Source organism: Drosophila busckii, chromosome 2R (assembly GCF_011750605.1).
Source record: "Drosophila busckii strain San Diego stock center, stock number 13000-0081.31 chromosome 2R, ASM1175060v1, whole genome shotgun sequence".
NCBI classification, from domain to species: Eukaryota; Metazoa; Arthropoda; class Insecta; order Diptera; family Drosophilidae; genus Drosophila; species Drosophila busckii.
Genome location: NC_046605.1, coordinates 30,917 through 47,208, shown reverse-complemented (window position 1 = coordinate 47,208; position 16,292 = coordinate 30,917). Strand labels below are relative to the sequence as shown.

Here is a 16,292-nt window from a genome sequence, read left to right as displayed (position 1 = left end):
GAAAAAGATCGATAGTACAAGTGCTGCCAACTCTTATAAAGTGGAAAGAACTGTTTTTATCTCGCTCTGACTCATATATTTTTGCAAATGAAGCTCAGCAGCCGAACTGCTTCCACAATATCATTGTAGATAATACTTGCTTATATTTTGCGTTATTTGCAAGCGAAAAAAAAAACTTAATATTTTTGTGTTAACAAATCTGAAATTTCCGCTTGCCGAAACTTAATAGTGATACTTATTAAATTTAGTACGAAGCGAAAAAGATTAGTGGAACGCGCAGTAAAAAAAGTAGAGTAATTTCATTGGTGTCGCCGAATAAACAGTTAAAGTAAATTATTTAAAAGAAAATTGTGGTGCAAGTTGGCATGTGTGTGTGTGTGCATAACGTATGAAGTTTACAACGAAGCGTAGTTTGTGGAGGCGTTTGGAGCTTCGTCAGCACAACATAAAATCGATTAAAAGTGCATGCCCAAAATTTCTGTGCGTGTGTTTGTTGCTACAAACATAAATATATATTATCTACGTACATAAATATAAATACAAACTCACGCGCTTCTATCTTTATTCTTCCAACGCTTCAGTATCAATGTAATTTTTATACGAAACGTGACCAGCTGCTCTTTAAAGGTGAATTTTACCTTGTGACATGTGGCAGGTATGTACAAAATAAAGCAAAAATATAACGTGTAAGTGAAATGCGCGCCCATTACTAAAAATCTGATCGAGTGTGTGTATAGTTCGTACTTAACCTTAATTTTAGAATGGATTCAGCTCGTTGATATCATTTCAAATAAATGCATACAAATGTATAATCAGATGTACATATGTACTCATAATATAAAGGAATTAGCAAATATACACCTGTGCAAATGTACACTCAATTTAGCAAAACTATTTTTGGTCTTGCTGGACGTTTTCATTTCATGAATTTATGTAAAATATGTCACACAACATAAGAAGTTTTGGTGAAAAAATGCCAGCAAAGGTATTGAAAAAGCAACAACAATGACGCATATCATTTACAAACTCACGGTTGCAATCACACACATACACACAAAGGCATGGAAACACTGAAATGCTAGCCAAGCTATGCATGTGTTGTTTGACCGCGAGCACAAAGAGCAACACTATCACTCTCACAAAAATTATGTTCTCCAGTGTTACAATTTACAAAGAAATGCAAACCAAAAAAAGTGAATGAATAACTTTACAATTTCATAAATTCTAGTACTACTTCTCTCGTATATGAACGCTTCTGGCTCAACACCCAAAATTCCCTTTCGTATGCAAGTCTGATTTCCCTGGGCGAGGAGCAGTCGTGTGAAATTAGTGTACTCTAATTAGTGTTAAATTTTAACTACCTGAATAGACAACAATCAGCTCAACACATACATGTGTGCGTTGAGCTTTGGCAGCTTCATTGTAATGGAACTTAGCTGTGTGCAGCCATAAAGATCGATGGTTTTCAAATTGCTAAGATCCCATGTCCGTAATGCGACTGCACTGGCCAATGTAGAGGTTCTTCAGCTCTTGCAGCGATTTGGCAATCTTGAGTATGCCCTGATCCGTAATCTGGCATTGATTCAAGCTCAGCGAGCACAGGAGTCCTTAAACTATATGTGGCAGTGCCTGATCACTGATCTTGTCGCAGAAGCTGACGTCGAGGGAATTGATGCCGCTGCCGCCTTCGATGAGATAGGCCATGCCCCATATCCGAGATATTATCGCAGTAACACAGATTCTGTTATCCGTAACCAAAGCGAAGAAGCTGAGATTCATCGACTTGAGTGAATTAAGGCCCTGGGCAATGTAGCCGAAAGTCTTATCGCTCAAACGCTGGCAATCCTGCAAGTCCAAGTACTCCAGCTGCGATTACCTTCTGCCGTGTTGCGACTGAAGCCCACCAGGTGGCCAATGCCTTGTTCGCTAATATGCCAGTAGGAGCGAAGGTTGATATAACGCAGCTTCTTCTGACCCCACGCAATGAGCAGAATAGTGTCCGTGATCTGCTTGCACAGCGATAGATCCATCATTTTCAGATTGGCCAGGTCTACTCTGAACGCATGTTCCAAGTTCATGTCCGCCACATTGAAGCAGCCACTAGGATTCAGCGCCGGCACGCCCAGCACCAGATCCTTGACTGAACTTGAGCGCTTCAGATGCAACTTTGCCTTTACTTCCTTCCAGACGCTCTAGGCGTAGGCGGCATCGCGCCACGCCGTGCATTCCTGTACCGCTCGGCCCAAATCCCGCACAGGCAAGTGCTCAAATATCTGCTCGAGCAACTTGGAGAAGAATTGACTGATGTGTCAATTTGTTGATACAATTCGTTCATGTTCCAGCCAGCTGCGCCTTCTTCTCCACCGCCGCTGCATGCTCCTCATCCCTGGTAGTTAGTCAGCGATGCGGCAGTTTGTGGTGTTATGCAGTTCTGATGATCAAATGGAAGCAGCTCTGTGTTGGTCGCCATGCTGACGACGAGTCCAAAAACTCGTTGCTGTTGTTTGTCTTGTTTTTTGCTTTAACGCGAGTTAAAGGCGAGTAACAGAATGATTCAAAGATACAAAAGTACAGAACAGTCCTGCCAACTATATAAAAAAAAAAGCCATCGAACACAAAAAAAACGTATAAGCGATGAATGCTTATAATAGTTGAGAAACACCGTTGTATACAATACCATAACAAACACAAAAAAAATATATAGAAAAATTCAATAACTAAAAATTGTTTAGTAAAAAACGACAGGTTTCTTGACAGCTGATGTTTGTAATTCTTCCTGATGAAGCGCTTCAAACAGATCTAAACAGAACTATCAAGAAAAAAGCTGAGTTGGCAGCGCTGGTACAGAAACAACAGAGAGAGAGAGTGAGAAAAAGAACAAGGAAAAATATTGAGATGGGACATCAGTGGTGTCATTTTCGCTTTTTTCCCGTCAGATTTGTATGTTTTTGAAGTTTAAATGCGGGTAAAATGCTCTCCCATTGGGGAGTATGAAAGGACTAGTAAAACTACATTTGGCATTAACAAATTTAAAGATTCCGCTTTTATAAGCTTTTTTAGCCACCACTGGGCATAATAGCTGAAAGAATGAGAAAGAACGCGCGCGCGCATTCTACATCGCTCCCTATCTTGGGCGCTCTCTCACTCACTCTCCCGCTCTTTTCGTTTCGTTTTATATCGTTTTTTCTTCTTCTTCATTTGTTTCATCCACCATTCTCGCTCTTTCTTTGCTTGCTTTTGCTTGTTTCGCGCTCACAAACTGTGGCCGTTTTTTAATCGAAAATGTTTGCGGCGGCGTTAAGACGTACGTAAACGTTTTCTCGCCAAAATTTTGTGAATATTTGTAAAAATTCACTTGATTGGAAGATTACAGAAAAAGTGTAGTGCAAAGTTTTAAAAAGCAAGTAAAAACAAACATAAAAATAATTACAGTGGAAAATTTCAACAAAATACTTTCTTTAATTGGCTGAAAAAGTTAAAAATTTGTCAAGCTGTGCGGAATATATGTAGAAAAAAGTTAGTGCAAAATACTGCGTAAAACGTGAAAGTTTTTCAACAAGCCTAACAACGGTTTATAGTAAATACTCATCTATACATACATCAAAATATAAATATATTTATACATAAATTTGTATATGGGTATACCTGCGCATACATGCAGATGTATTGCTGATGTAAGTTCGTTTGTGCGTTGTGAAGAATATGAATGTGCACATATTAAGTATTTGAACTATTATAAATTATTAAAAAATCTTTGATTCATATGATAATTAATACCAGCTGCTTTGCGAGCAAAAGAAAAAATTGTGAAAAATACAATATTTTTAGGTTAGGTCAATTTCAATTGGTTTATACATGCATACAATACATACATATGACGACTTCTCACACATACGCATACGTATATACACACACATACTTACGTGCATACGTATATACACACATACTTACATACATACGTGTTAAGCGCACAGACAAAAAGCGACTCGCACTCAAAATACATACACACACATGCAAGCATACGCAGTCTTTTTCATATTGCCTTTGGCTTGCTTCTGAACTGACTGTATTTTTTTCTACGTAGTGTCGTTTTATTTTCGTTCGTTCATTCGTATATTTTATACGTCTGTCTGCTTCTCTCTCTCAGTTCGTGCGCTTATCTTAACTTTTGCTTTGATGCGCCATTCGCATGTGTATAGATATAAATATAAATGTGTGTGTGAGCGAGTGTATATATACATACAAATATATTTCAGTTTTTTTTAAATGGGCTCCCAAACGTAGCCAAAGCTCCAAGCTCTCTGTGCCTTTACATCTCTGTGGGTGTCTGTGTGTGTGTGTGTTTCAATGAGAGCATCTTTTGTCTTTTGCCGCTCACTATTGTTAAAACTAGAAGCTACCAGTCTGCCTTCTGTTTTGTTGTTCTTGCAATTTCAGTTCACCTTTTTTTGTTTTAATCAAAACGTTTGTGTTAGTATACACAGACACACACATGCAGTAACATGTGTATTTCTCTATCCATATGTTTAATTAGCAAAAGTTTATTAATAGCATGTGTCCGCTTAGTATTCGGCTTGTGAGAAATTAATAAGACTTTCTAGTGTAGTGCAATAAATATTTTGAATATTTTGCCATTAGGTAATTTTTACTCTCTCTTTCTCGAAACAAATTAAATAAGGTAAAAAAATGTGTGCACGTAATTCTGCCTGTGATGAAAAAAATGGAGGGAAAATTTGCCCACACGTCTCCCCTTCAAACATGCAATCAAGAGCGTAACAACTACAATGAACGCCCCAGATTTCTAAGAGAGCGCCCATCGTTGTGAGAGAGGTAGTAGAGTATGTGTGAGTGTTTGTGTTTGCTGTGTCTAACTATGGCGGCCTCGCAGCCCAAAAAGCAACATAGCAATAACAACAAAAGGCCACACACAAAGTAATTGAGAGTGGGAAGAACGTTAACGTTTGCAACTTGAATTTACATTTGCCCTTAAAGCACTTCAAGGATAATTTTTGGAAAAGGAGCTGTGTTTATGTAAGTTCTCTACCCCCACTTTGGTACAGTTATCTTAATAATTAAAAACTTGCATGTATAGACGAAATTAATTTAAGATGTGTCTAGCTCTTCAAACAAGCTCTCTCTCTCTCTCTGTCTCTCTGTCTCAAACACACACAGGCACGTGAAGTTTTATACAAGTTATATTTACATTTTTTAACGACTCGCCGGGGAGCCCAAAGTCATAAGATTCTTTCTTCATCTGACCTCACTTGCATGCACGCATTCTCTAACTCTTGCTTGCTTATTTTATAATATTTCGTCTCGCCCGCCAAATACTTGTTTATGTACAGATACATATATGTACGTGTAGTTGGCTGGAAGTAAAGCAAACGAAAACTTTTTCTGCAATGCAAAAAAAGAAAAAAAAAATAACATCCATGCTCTCTCTTTACTCTTTTTCGCTCTGTTGCTGTTGCAAGGGAAGCGCAAAATAGTAAACGCCGCACCACCAATCTCTTATGTACAAACAAATTGTTTTGTGTGCGAATGTTTGTGTATGTGTGTAGGTAGATACAGGCTAACACCCCTTGGAGCTGTATACTGCCTCGCTCTGCCTTTGCCCTCCCCCCCCTAAACAGTTCTTGTATGCAAGTTGACTTTGTTCTTGGATCATAAAATTTAAGAAGAAAATACTCGCCTTAGACAGCTTTTACTGTACTCCGTTGAAAACATAGCACTCAACAACGCGCGCCCAATTCCGGTTACACACATACACACAAGTTCACAAGCACATGGATTGCTGCTGCTGCTGGCGACGATGATGACGACTTGAACTTGGTCGCATCTCTTTACTCTCTTTTTGTCTACATTTGTGCTTGAAGTTTATTTGCTTATGTACAATATGCATATGTGTATGTATGTGCTCCAAAAATGTGTCGCCTTAAATATTTTTGAATTTTATTGGACTGTGTAATTACGTTTCCGATAACTAAGGGCCTAACAGATACAGATAGTTACTATTTACATTTTAAATAAAAATATTTATAAACATATGTATTTATTGTTTACTTTTTTTTTTTTAGGAACTATAAAAGGTGATCCTAATAACGATTGCGACGGAGCAGCGCATACAGTGATAGTGAGAGATTAGTAGACAGGCAAGCAGTCTAATAGTGTGAGTTCCTTTGGGTGCACTGCAGCCGACTTGGCTGCATTATAATTCAAATGCAGAGACAACTGCTCGATAGAGAAGAACAACATCATATGTTGCTCCGACGAGTGGGAGAGCAAGCTGCCGACGAAAAAGAAGCAGTAGAGCCAACATACAGTTACAATTATTGACTGTTTTGTTGTCTATTACTATTACATACCCTCGTAGAGAAAGAGCGGGAGTGCGAGTGCAAACACCCACGCACTTTAAAAGTAGAGCACAACAGAAAAGAAAAACAAAAGCGTAAAGCGTAAATTATAAAATATATATATATATAAAATATAAACGCTCGAGAGAGCGAAAACGACCAGAAATTAAAGCATACAAGCAAACGATACAATGATGAAACGCACGCGCATCGATGAAGTCCAATTTGGCACACGCACCGGTCCCGGACCAGGTGGAACGGGGGCTGGTACGGTCCCTGCGGCCAATAGTAGTGGTGCTAGTAGCGTCGTCAATACAACTGGCGGCGTTGTTGGAGCAGGCGGGGGTGTTACCATAGGTGCAGTGGTGCCAAATGCACACAGTGCAACAATAAGTGGAATTGGCTCTATACATCATCGCATATTAACTCCCCAGCATGGTGGCGCACAGACTATTGCCTATCTGCCATCCACAACGCCAGCAGCAGCGGCGGCGGCGGCGGCAGCAGCAGCAGCAGCAACAAATCTGAAAACAGCGAGCAGCATTGTCGATAGCCCAGCGGCCCAGGTTGCCTCCACAGGCAGCGCAGCAACACAAACCTTGCAGTATAACACATGTAATTAAATTTATATTGAAACTAAATTAATTATTTTGAGCATATTAATTGATATTTTTTCAACTTGCAGCTTATAGTGTTGCCTCCATACAGGCAGGTGGCACTTTGAAGTCAAATACCGGTGGCGGCGATGCCAATGCGGTGCAGATACATGTAGCTGGCGCCCAAACTGCACCGCCGACTGTTTCAAGCAGCTGTCAAACGGGCAGCATACGCCAGCGCACCATAAGCGGCACGCAGACCACGTTGGGAGCCAATTTAACCAGCACAGCGCAGCAAACACAACCGCCATCGACGCCACAGTCAACTCCAGTGAATGGACCAACTGTGGCAGCTGGCAACAGCACACCGCCACAAGCGGTAGGCGCAGCATCTGGAGCTGGTGGGGCTGCCACACCACGTCTTAAAGTTGAGGATGCGTTGAGTTATCTGGATCAGGTCAAGTATCAGTATGCGGACCAACCGCAAATTTATAACAATTTTCTGGACATTATGAAGGAGTTCAAGTCGCACTGTATCGACACACCTGGTGTTATTGAGCGCGTCTCGACGCTCTTTAAAGGGCACACTGAACTCATCTATGGCTTCAATATGTTTTTGCCACCTGGTTATAAAATTGAAATACATTCGGATGCATTGGGTGCATCCATACCAGTTGTCAGCATGCCATCGCCTCCAGGTGCGCCTAGCAGCACGGGTACAGTGCATATGATTGCCAGCAGTCCGAGTGTACGCACGTCCAGTCAAGGCGGCGGTGGAGCTGCAGTGGCGGCGGCAGCAGTGGCAGCAGCAGCGGTTGCGCAGTTACAAACACCGGGTGCTGTTAATCTAATGACACATGGTGGGGCGTCGCTGACACAGACTACCATACATGCGTTGCAGCCAGCAGCGGCGGCAGCTCCATCTCCAAGTAGCGGTGCGGGTAGTCATGTCCATGTCTCAAGCACGCCACCTGTGGGCGTCTCTGTCTCAACGCACAATATGCCACAGAATTATTCACGTGATCGTGCGGGAGAGCAGCGTGCCACAATAACACCTGCGGCTGCCTTAGCATCTGCCACTCCCAGCAGCAGCAGCAGCATTGTTGTAGGCGGGGGTCCTCCTACGCCCAACTCTTTAAGTGAGCTAAGTCCACATGCTGGCGGCGGAGCACAACACAATCTGCATCATATACAGCAGGCACATCAGTCTATGCTGTTGGCCGAGACAACAGGACAGCAGAATCCGCCCGTAGAATTTAATCACGCCATTACCTATGTGAATAAGATCAAGGTGAGTTGGGGAGTCCAGAGAAGCAGATAAGATAAACCAAAATAAATTAATATCATCTCTCATTAACAGAATCGTTTCCAAAGCCAACCAGCTAAGTACAAGAAATTCTTGGAGATATTGCATGCCTATCAGAAGGAGCAAAAGGTTATGAAGGAGGGCAGCAGTACTGCCGTAGGTGGCGGCGCTGTCAATGCTGGTGGCAAAATGTTGACTGAACAGGAGGTTTACACTCAGGTTGCCAAGCTCTTTGGCCAGGATGAGGATTTGTTGCGGGAATTTGGACAATTTCTGCCCGATGCTACTAATCATCAGTCGGGTTCGTCGTCAGCGGCAGCAGCAGCAGCAGCGGCAGCGCAGTACATGTCTAAATCGGCAGCGGCAGCGTTGCATAATGACCATCATCAAAAGGGGCAAGTGCAGACTCAGGCTCGTAGTGGTGGGACTACAGCAACGCTTAGTGGCGGCGCTCACATAAGTATGTCCACCGGGTCGACTGCGTTGCCGAACAGCGGTTCCCCACTGCAACTGAGCAGTGGAGCAACTCTCTCACAGATTGATGCGCACGCAGCGGCTATTGGCAATCTCTCTGCGGTAAATACAAGCGTCAGCATCAAGTCTGCGTACAGCAGCAACAACAGTACGAGTGGCAACAATAATCTGCCACAAAATCACATTTTAAGCAGCGCTGTATACGAGAAAGACTATCACAGTCTTAGCCAGCAGCAGTTGCAACAGCAGCAGCAGCGTAATAACAGTGGCGTCTATCAGCCTGTTACAACCGGTCTGCGTGCCAGTGTGGCAATGCTTGGTACCGGCATCGAACAACGCAATAATCATCATGCACAAAAGTATATAACGCAGCAGCAGCAGCCACATCTCAGCCAGAAAAAGTCTCCCAGCTATGTGGCAACACTTTCGCATCATCATGCCCAGCAGCAGCAGCCAGCGGCGTCAGTAGCAGTGGCCGCGCAGCATCAACATCATCATCATCCTCAGCAGCAGCAGTCTCATCATCTTGCCGATCAACATCAGTTGGAGCAGCGTAACTCCCCCAATTATATTACGACCGTTTCCGCTGTTCCGCAATTGCATCCCAATACCGCTTCCCGTCGTCCGCCAACTGAGGAGTTGAATCTGCCCGTTTATGGCGGCAGCAATCTTACTGCTACTGGACCACCGCCCGCAAAGCGTCCCAAGCCTTATTGTCGCGATGTTAGCTTCTCGGAGGCATCCTGTAAGTGCACTATTTCGGATGCGGCCTTTTTCGACAAGGTTCGCAAGGCTTTACGAAATCCAGAGGTCTATCACAATTTTTTGCGGTGCCTCACGCTGTTTAATCAAGAAATTGTTTCTAAGACGGAGTTGCTTGGCCTAGTGTCGCCGTTCCTTACGAAGTTTCCTGATCTTCTACGCTGGTTTACCGATTTTCTTGGTCCACCTGCGGTCGCTGGGCAAATAGGCTCCGGTGGCGTCCTAATTGACGGCATACCTTTGGCAGCAACACAGCGTCAGGGCGGCGGTAATAGCAGCAGCTCTGGCCATGATCGTGTTAGCAGTCATCAAAATACCAACGACTATGTGCAAGATGTTGATCTATCGCTTTGTAAGCGCCTCGGTGCCTCCTACTGCGCTTTGCCTCAGTCGACGGTGCCAAAGAAGTGCAGCGGACGTGATGCCCTTTGCCGTGAGGTGCTCAACGACAAGTGGGTCTCATTTCCCACCTGGGCCAGCGAGGACTCGACCTTTGTCACTTCGCGTAAGACACAGTTTGAAGAAACAATCTACAGGTGAGAGAGAGTTACTATAGTTTGGCATGACTTATGCGAATTTCCATTAAAAAAAAAAAACAAAAAATTAAAAAAAAAATAAATTTTTTAATTGCTAATGTTCTCAAAATTTTTCGTATGACATCTTAAAAATATGTTATACCTGATATTTATTACATCAAAACTTTATGATTTGTTGACTTAAAATGTTCTAATAATTTAATATCGTTTATTTTATATATAAATATTAAATGATTTGCTAAGGGTTTTAGGCTTTTTTTTTCGTATGTAATAAATTTTACATTCCCTAAGCCGTTAATAAAAAGTTTAACAAAATTCGCATAGGAAACGCCAAAGAACATGTGTTTTCCTGCTATCTATAACTATTCATCCTTTCATTTTCACTCACTCTGTTACCGTTTTCTCTTTTTTCTGTTCTTGGCTTTCTTTCTGTTTTGTATTTATTTTTATGAAACATTAACGAATATCATCCAAAAAACGCTCTAAACAAAAAGGAATATTCACAGAACGGAGGACGAGCGTTTCGAACTGGATCTGGTTATCGAGGTAAATAGCGCCACCATACGCGTGCTGGAAAATGTCCAGAAGAAAATGTCACGTATGTCCCCGGAAGAATTGGTAAAATATCATCTAGATGATCATCTCGGTGGCACATCGCAGACAATACATCAGCGTGCCATTCATCGTATTTACGGCGACAAGTCTGGAGAGATAATCCAGGGCATGAAGAAAAATCCCTCTGTCGCGGTGCCCATTGTGCTCAAGCGTCTCAAGGTTAAGGAGGAGGAATGGCGAGATGCACAAAAGGTAAAGGAACTTTAGAAAAATTTAACGAATTATACGTTATCTAAATTTGTATTTCTCTTTAAAGGGCTTCAACAAGCAATGGCGTGAACAAAATGAGAAATATTATCTCAAATCGTTGGATCATCAAGCTATAAATTTTAAACCAAACGATATGAAGGCGCTGCGCTCCAAAAATCTGTTTAATGAAATTGAAACGCTTTATGACGAGCGTCACGACCAGGACGACGATGGCATGGAAGCGGCGGGGCCGCATTTAATACTGCCATACAAGGATAAAACAATTCTTGATGATGCCGCAAATCTACTCATCCATCATGTTAAACGCCAGACCGGAATACAAAAACAAGAAAAGCAGAAAATAAAACAAATTATACGACAATTTGTCCCTGATCTATTCTTTGCGCCCCGACAACCGCTCAGCGATGATGAGCGTGATGATGGTAAGCTTAATTGCATAACTAAATTTTATTATTTTTCATAATATAATATAATTGCATTAAAGAATATACCATATTCCATATAATTTCTTGATAAGATTTATCAGCCGCTACACTTGATTATTTTATACTTGAATTATTAAAAACAGTAATTAGTTTGTATATTATAAAAAAGTGAACGTTAAATTTTTTCTTTTCCATTTACTTTTTAAAAATTAGCAACAAAATTTTAATATTTTTAACGCGTGTACATTTTTTTACTGACACTAATTTGAATTTGCATTGCAATTAAATTAAAAAAAAAACGGTTTCCTCAACTCAAACACAAAACTGTGCGCAATTCTCTAAATTATTTAAATTTTTGATAGATGACACCAAGATGGATGTCGACTTGCCTGTAAGCAGCAATCGGCCGGCCAAGGGTGCTATACCCAGCGAAAGCGCTTCGCCAGCACGCAGCAGTGGCAGCACGAGCAGCAGCGGCGGCGTGGGTGGGATATCAGCTGCAATTAAAAAGGAAACAGAGGACTCGGCGTCTAAGGCGACATCAGCAACAACAATAACAGCAGCAGCTCCAATAGGAACAACAACTAAAGTTACCGATGCAACCCCTACAACTTCAACAGCCGCAGTAGCAGCAGCAGTTACAGTGCCAGAAAAGGATGAGACTTTACAAGTTGATAATACAGTAACAACAGTCGCAACAACATTAGCTACAATGACAACAACAACAACTACAGCAGCCTCAGGCACCAGTCCCAAGCGAGCTGAAGAAGCATCGTCCGCAGCAACGACAGCGAGCAGCAGCAATGATTTAAGTGTCAAGCAGGAGCAGCTCGGTGATTTTCCCAGTCCGAAGCTGTTGCCACCACATGCGCAAGGTCAACGTGAGGTAAGTACGCACACACTCCTTAAACTCCCAACGCGTTCTCTTACTATAAATTGTCTTCGTTCTTAGGATGAATCATATTCGCTGTTCTTTGCCAACAACAATTGGTATCTGTTCCTAAGACTGCACGCCATACTCTGCGAGCGTCTGAATGTGATGTATGAGCGTGCGCGTCTGCTGGCCATTGAAGAGGAACGCTGTCGTGTCAACCGACGCGAGAGTACGGCCACTGCGCTGCGGCTTAAGCCCAAACCGGATGTGCAGGTGGAAGATTACTATCCCACATTCCTGGACATGCTCAAGAACGTACTGGATGGCAATATGGACTCGAATACGTTTGAGGACACTATGCGCGAAATGTTTGGCATATATGCTTACATTAGTTTTACACTCGATAAGGTTTGTAGTCGAACAGTATATATTTATTCGAAGAATTTATTTTTAATCTGCGCGCCTTCACAGGTTGTATCAAATGCAGTGCGTCAACTACAGTACTGCGTCACAGAGCGCGCTGCCCTGGACTGCGTGGAGCTTTATGGAGTAGAACAGAGACGTGGCAGCACTGGTGGCAACTGTCGTGACGCCCCAAAAAGCTTTGATCGTGAAATGAGTTATCAGCGGAAAGCGGAGTCCATGCTTAACGAGGAGAATTGTTTTAAAGTGTTTATTGTAAGTTCAACTGCATTAAAAGATGTAAATCCCTTATAATTTATATACTCTTAAAATTTTAGTACAAAATTGATTGTCGCGTGACGATTGAGCTGTTGGACTCGGAGCCTGAGGAGGTGGAGAAGCCAGTGCTCAAGGCTCAAAAGTTTAACAAATATGTGGAACGTTTGGCAAATCCAAGTTTTACTGGCATTGGCAATGACAATGTTGTAACGACGTCTGACATTAAAACAGAACAGGAAGAGGAAAATCCTGAGGTGAGTTAAATTATCAGCCAAGCACGACGCAGCAACAATTACAGTAACAATAGCAGCAGCAGCCAGAGATTTTGTGTGTGCCTGATACGTGATTAAACATGTTGTTGTATTATTTTTTACTTACATATCTCTATTACTCAGTTTTAATTGGTTTTCTGTTTTAAATTATTTATTATGAGCTTTTATATTCAGTCTCTGTGTCTTGATTTAAGCTTTTGTTATGAGTCTTTACTTTATGCCTATGTTTAGACATCACAAAGACATTACATTAATTGTACCAATGTACGTACATATGTATGTACATACACCCACACACTTATATATATGTATATTGTATATACATACACATGCATATGTACATGTCATGTTCTTTGCAAAAAATAGTGCTTTTGTTATTTATATACATATGTATGTTTGTATGTATTTACCATATATACATTATTTGGATTTCTTTTTGTATACATAAATAAGTATATATATTAATATACTGTATATTATTCTTGAACCGCACACATACACATGTTTTTCTCTATACATTTCTACAAAACTTTCTTTTATCGTTCTCTATTCCTTTACGTTTCGTCTCTCTCTCTCTCTCTATCATATATTTCAACATGCCGCCTATTACAATCGCCCACATTTATCGATATGCGCGCGTAACAATAAAAAATAGAAAACCGTTCACTAATTAATGCTTTTTCTGCATTTTTCTCTCATTTTTTATTCCACTATTTATTTTTTCGTACCAGGTCAATTCCAAGGCTTGAAATAACAAAATAGTTTTGATAATTTCATTGAATAAAAAGAAGAAAAAGTCGTGTTGCAAAATGAAATAGTAATAAAAACAAAGTGATGCTTGTTTCACTTGCTGAATGAAATAAAAGACACACACATATACATACCTTACACGCACATGCTCATCTGTTCATCAAAAGCTTAGCAAAAACAACAATTATAACATTTGTATGTATAAAAAAAAACAATAATATTGTAAATGTTCAGCACAACAAGAATACAATAATATTTATCATAGGCACCGCATTTAATTGCATTAATTTTCTTGTTTAGTTTTTGCGTTTTGCGTTAACAAGAAAAGTAACGATGCAGTTGCTTGTGTTTTGTGCGTGTGTGTAAATTAACGTTTGTAAATATTGTATGTATGTATCTTAAGATCCTTAAGTTTAAGAGTTTCTCAGTATTAGCTAAATCGAATAAAGATCAGAAGGGGTTAGCTCAGTGAGAGTGCAAGTAACCAATGTACTTTGATTAATTTAAATAATAATTGTAAATTTTAGACAGTTGAAAAAATATATTTATATATATATATGTAAAATCAATACTCAAAGCAAAAAAGTTGTTGAGGGTTAATGGGTTTCAATTGTTACTCCCTTAAATACTTTTGTGGGCTTTTAGTGAAGTTGAGTTTTTTTAAAAGCCAGGTAAGTGATGCTAGCAAATCCATTTATAATTAATTAGTTGAATTCATAAAATGCTGCATCTACAGCATACATATGTATGATATACATATATATATAATTATATATATGTACAATTTATCGTACAACATTTTTATTTGTGTGTGTGTGTGTCTGTGTTAAAGCTTATATTTTTTGTTGGCCTGGTACTTGTATGGTTTACGTTTTTAATGCTAACTTTTTCGGCTTTTAACAACACACACATACATACATACACTAATACATACATAGCGTAAGCCTTAAACAATTTTTTTCTATTGTAACGCATGTTGAATTTGCATCTAAACAAATATTGCTTATTAATATTTGTAAACATTTATTAAATTTGTATTTTTATTTCATTATTAATTGCAGCTGGGACGCGTTGCACGAAAAGCCCGTTTTCTATTACGTAATAAGCGTCAGTCGCAACTGCATGAAGAGCAAGTGCGTCAGCTGTTCGAGCAGAAGCGTCACTGCGGCGAGGTAACTGCCTCAACGGCAGCAGCGTCAACAGTTAGCAGCAACGATGTACCTACTACCAACAACAATAATAATAACAACTGGAATAAACGGACGCCAGAACGTTTAGGTGCACCACAACTGGGACTGGCAGAGCAATACGCATTTAATGATCGCGATGAGATCAGCACGAATGCCAGCAATGGACGCTGCTTTGTGACCAGCAAGAATCTCAAGCTTCTCAAATACGATGCAGTGCGTCGGGCCAAAAAGGTGAGTTATACTTCTTGTATACACTTCAAAACATATAAATAATATGAGTTTTGTTTATATAGAGTCATTGCCGAGTCACACAATTAAAGTATAATCGTTTCCAAGCGTACTGCAATAAGTGGCTGCAGCAACATGTTAGTGAGCCCCTGCAACAGCATTGCCAGGATTGGCTACTAGGGAAGACGCCAGAGCAGATTAATGCCAGTGGTTGGGGTGCCACAAGCAAGACTAAATTGCTGCTGCAGAAGGATACGACTAAGACTCCCTATCGCATCTACACGCGCTATAAAGTGCAGCAATCAAATGCGCTTAATACGACAACTGCAACAGCAACATCATCAGCAACAACAGCAGCATTAATAACAACTGTTGCACCTGCTGCAACAGCATCAATTATAGCAACACCAGCAGCAGCATCGGTGGCTGCCACAGCAACAGTTGTGCCCGTTTCAAGCAACAATCTTCTAACTACCGCCGATTGCAACAGCGCTGTAGCTGTTGTTGCTGTCACAGCCAACAATGCGACAGAAGCAACACTACAGCAAGTGCGTCCCATGGAGAGCTAATTGAGCAGCTGAACGTTCAATACGTTCAAGCCCATGTGATAACACGCTTGCGACCGTCATCACGCTCCATGGACTTGCAATAATAACACATTGGCAGAAGTCATTCAGTTTGTTTTTATAGGCATAAGACTTTCGATAAGTTTATGATCAAGGCAGCGTATTTGCATTCAATACACTCGCGTCGGCTTAAATCTTATACAAACAGCAGTTTGTGCTAATTAGGCTTAGATTTCATTATATAAGTAGTTAAGGTTTTATTGAACACAACTATTTTTAGATTTTACGCAAACAATAATTTCAATGTATTTTTTATACAAAACCAACCAACCAACCTTGTACAATTCCTTGTGAATACTATTAATAACACGCCTAGCTATAAGTTTAGTTTAAGTTGTAAAAAAAAAAATCAGTAACAATATGAGCAAATTATAAAAACAAAAATGTAACTAAA

The 16,292-nt window shown here is 40.6% G+C and overlaps 2 protein-coding genes across 5 annotated transcripts; one reads left to right on the top strand and one right to left on the bottom strand.

Annotated features, from left to right (window-relative positions):
- Positions 1-237: 237 nt before the first annotated feature.
- LOC108596183 (paired amphipathic helix protein Sin3a) lies at positions 238-16,247 on the top strand. Of its 4 annotated transcripts, none has more exons than XM_017981696.1 (12): positions 238-655; positions 6,078-6,968; positions 7,039-8,240; positions 8,310-10,027; positions 10,534-10,834; positions 10,899-11,274; positions 11,640-12,163; positions 12,230-12,559; positions 12,623-12,829; positions 12,892-13,086; positions 14,916-15,275; positions 15,338-16,247. In XM_017981696.1, exons 2-12 carry the CDS (start codon positions 6,545-6,547, stop codon positions 15,839-15,841), a joined length of 6,141 nt encoding a protein of 2,046 aa, XP_017837185.1. In that variant the 5' UTR covers positions 238-655; positions 6,078-6,544; the 3' UTR covers positions 15,842-16,247. The 4 variants fall into 4 exon arrangements, with proteins under 4 accessions (XP_017837185.1, XP_017837183.1, XP_017837184.1 ...); XM_017981694.1 differs by having other exon boundaries at positions 10,522-10,834; XM_017981695.2 differs by lacking the exon at positions 238-655 and adding an exon at positions 3,479-3,674 and having other exon boundaries at positions 10,522-10,834.
- LOC108596188 (F-box/LRR-repeat protein 14) lies at positions 1,142-2,384 on the bottom strand. Its single transcript, XM_033293217.1, is given in 5 exon segments — positions 1,142-1,301; positions 1,362-1,482; positions 1,484-1,871; positions 1,874-2,301; positions 2,365-2,384. Coding segments are annotated over 4 exon segments (942 nt in total). The 3' UTR covers positions 1,142-1,301; positions 1,362-1,376.
- Positions 16,248-16,292: the final 45 nt, after the last annotated feature.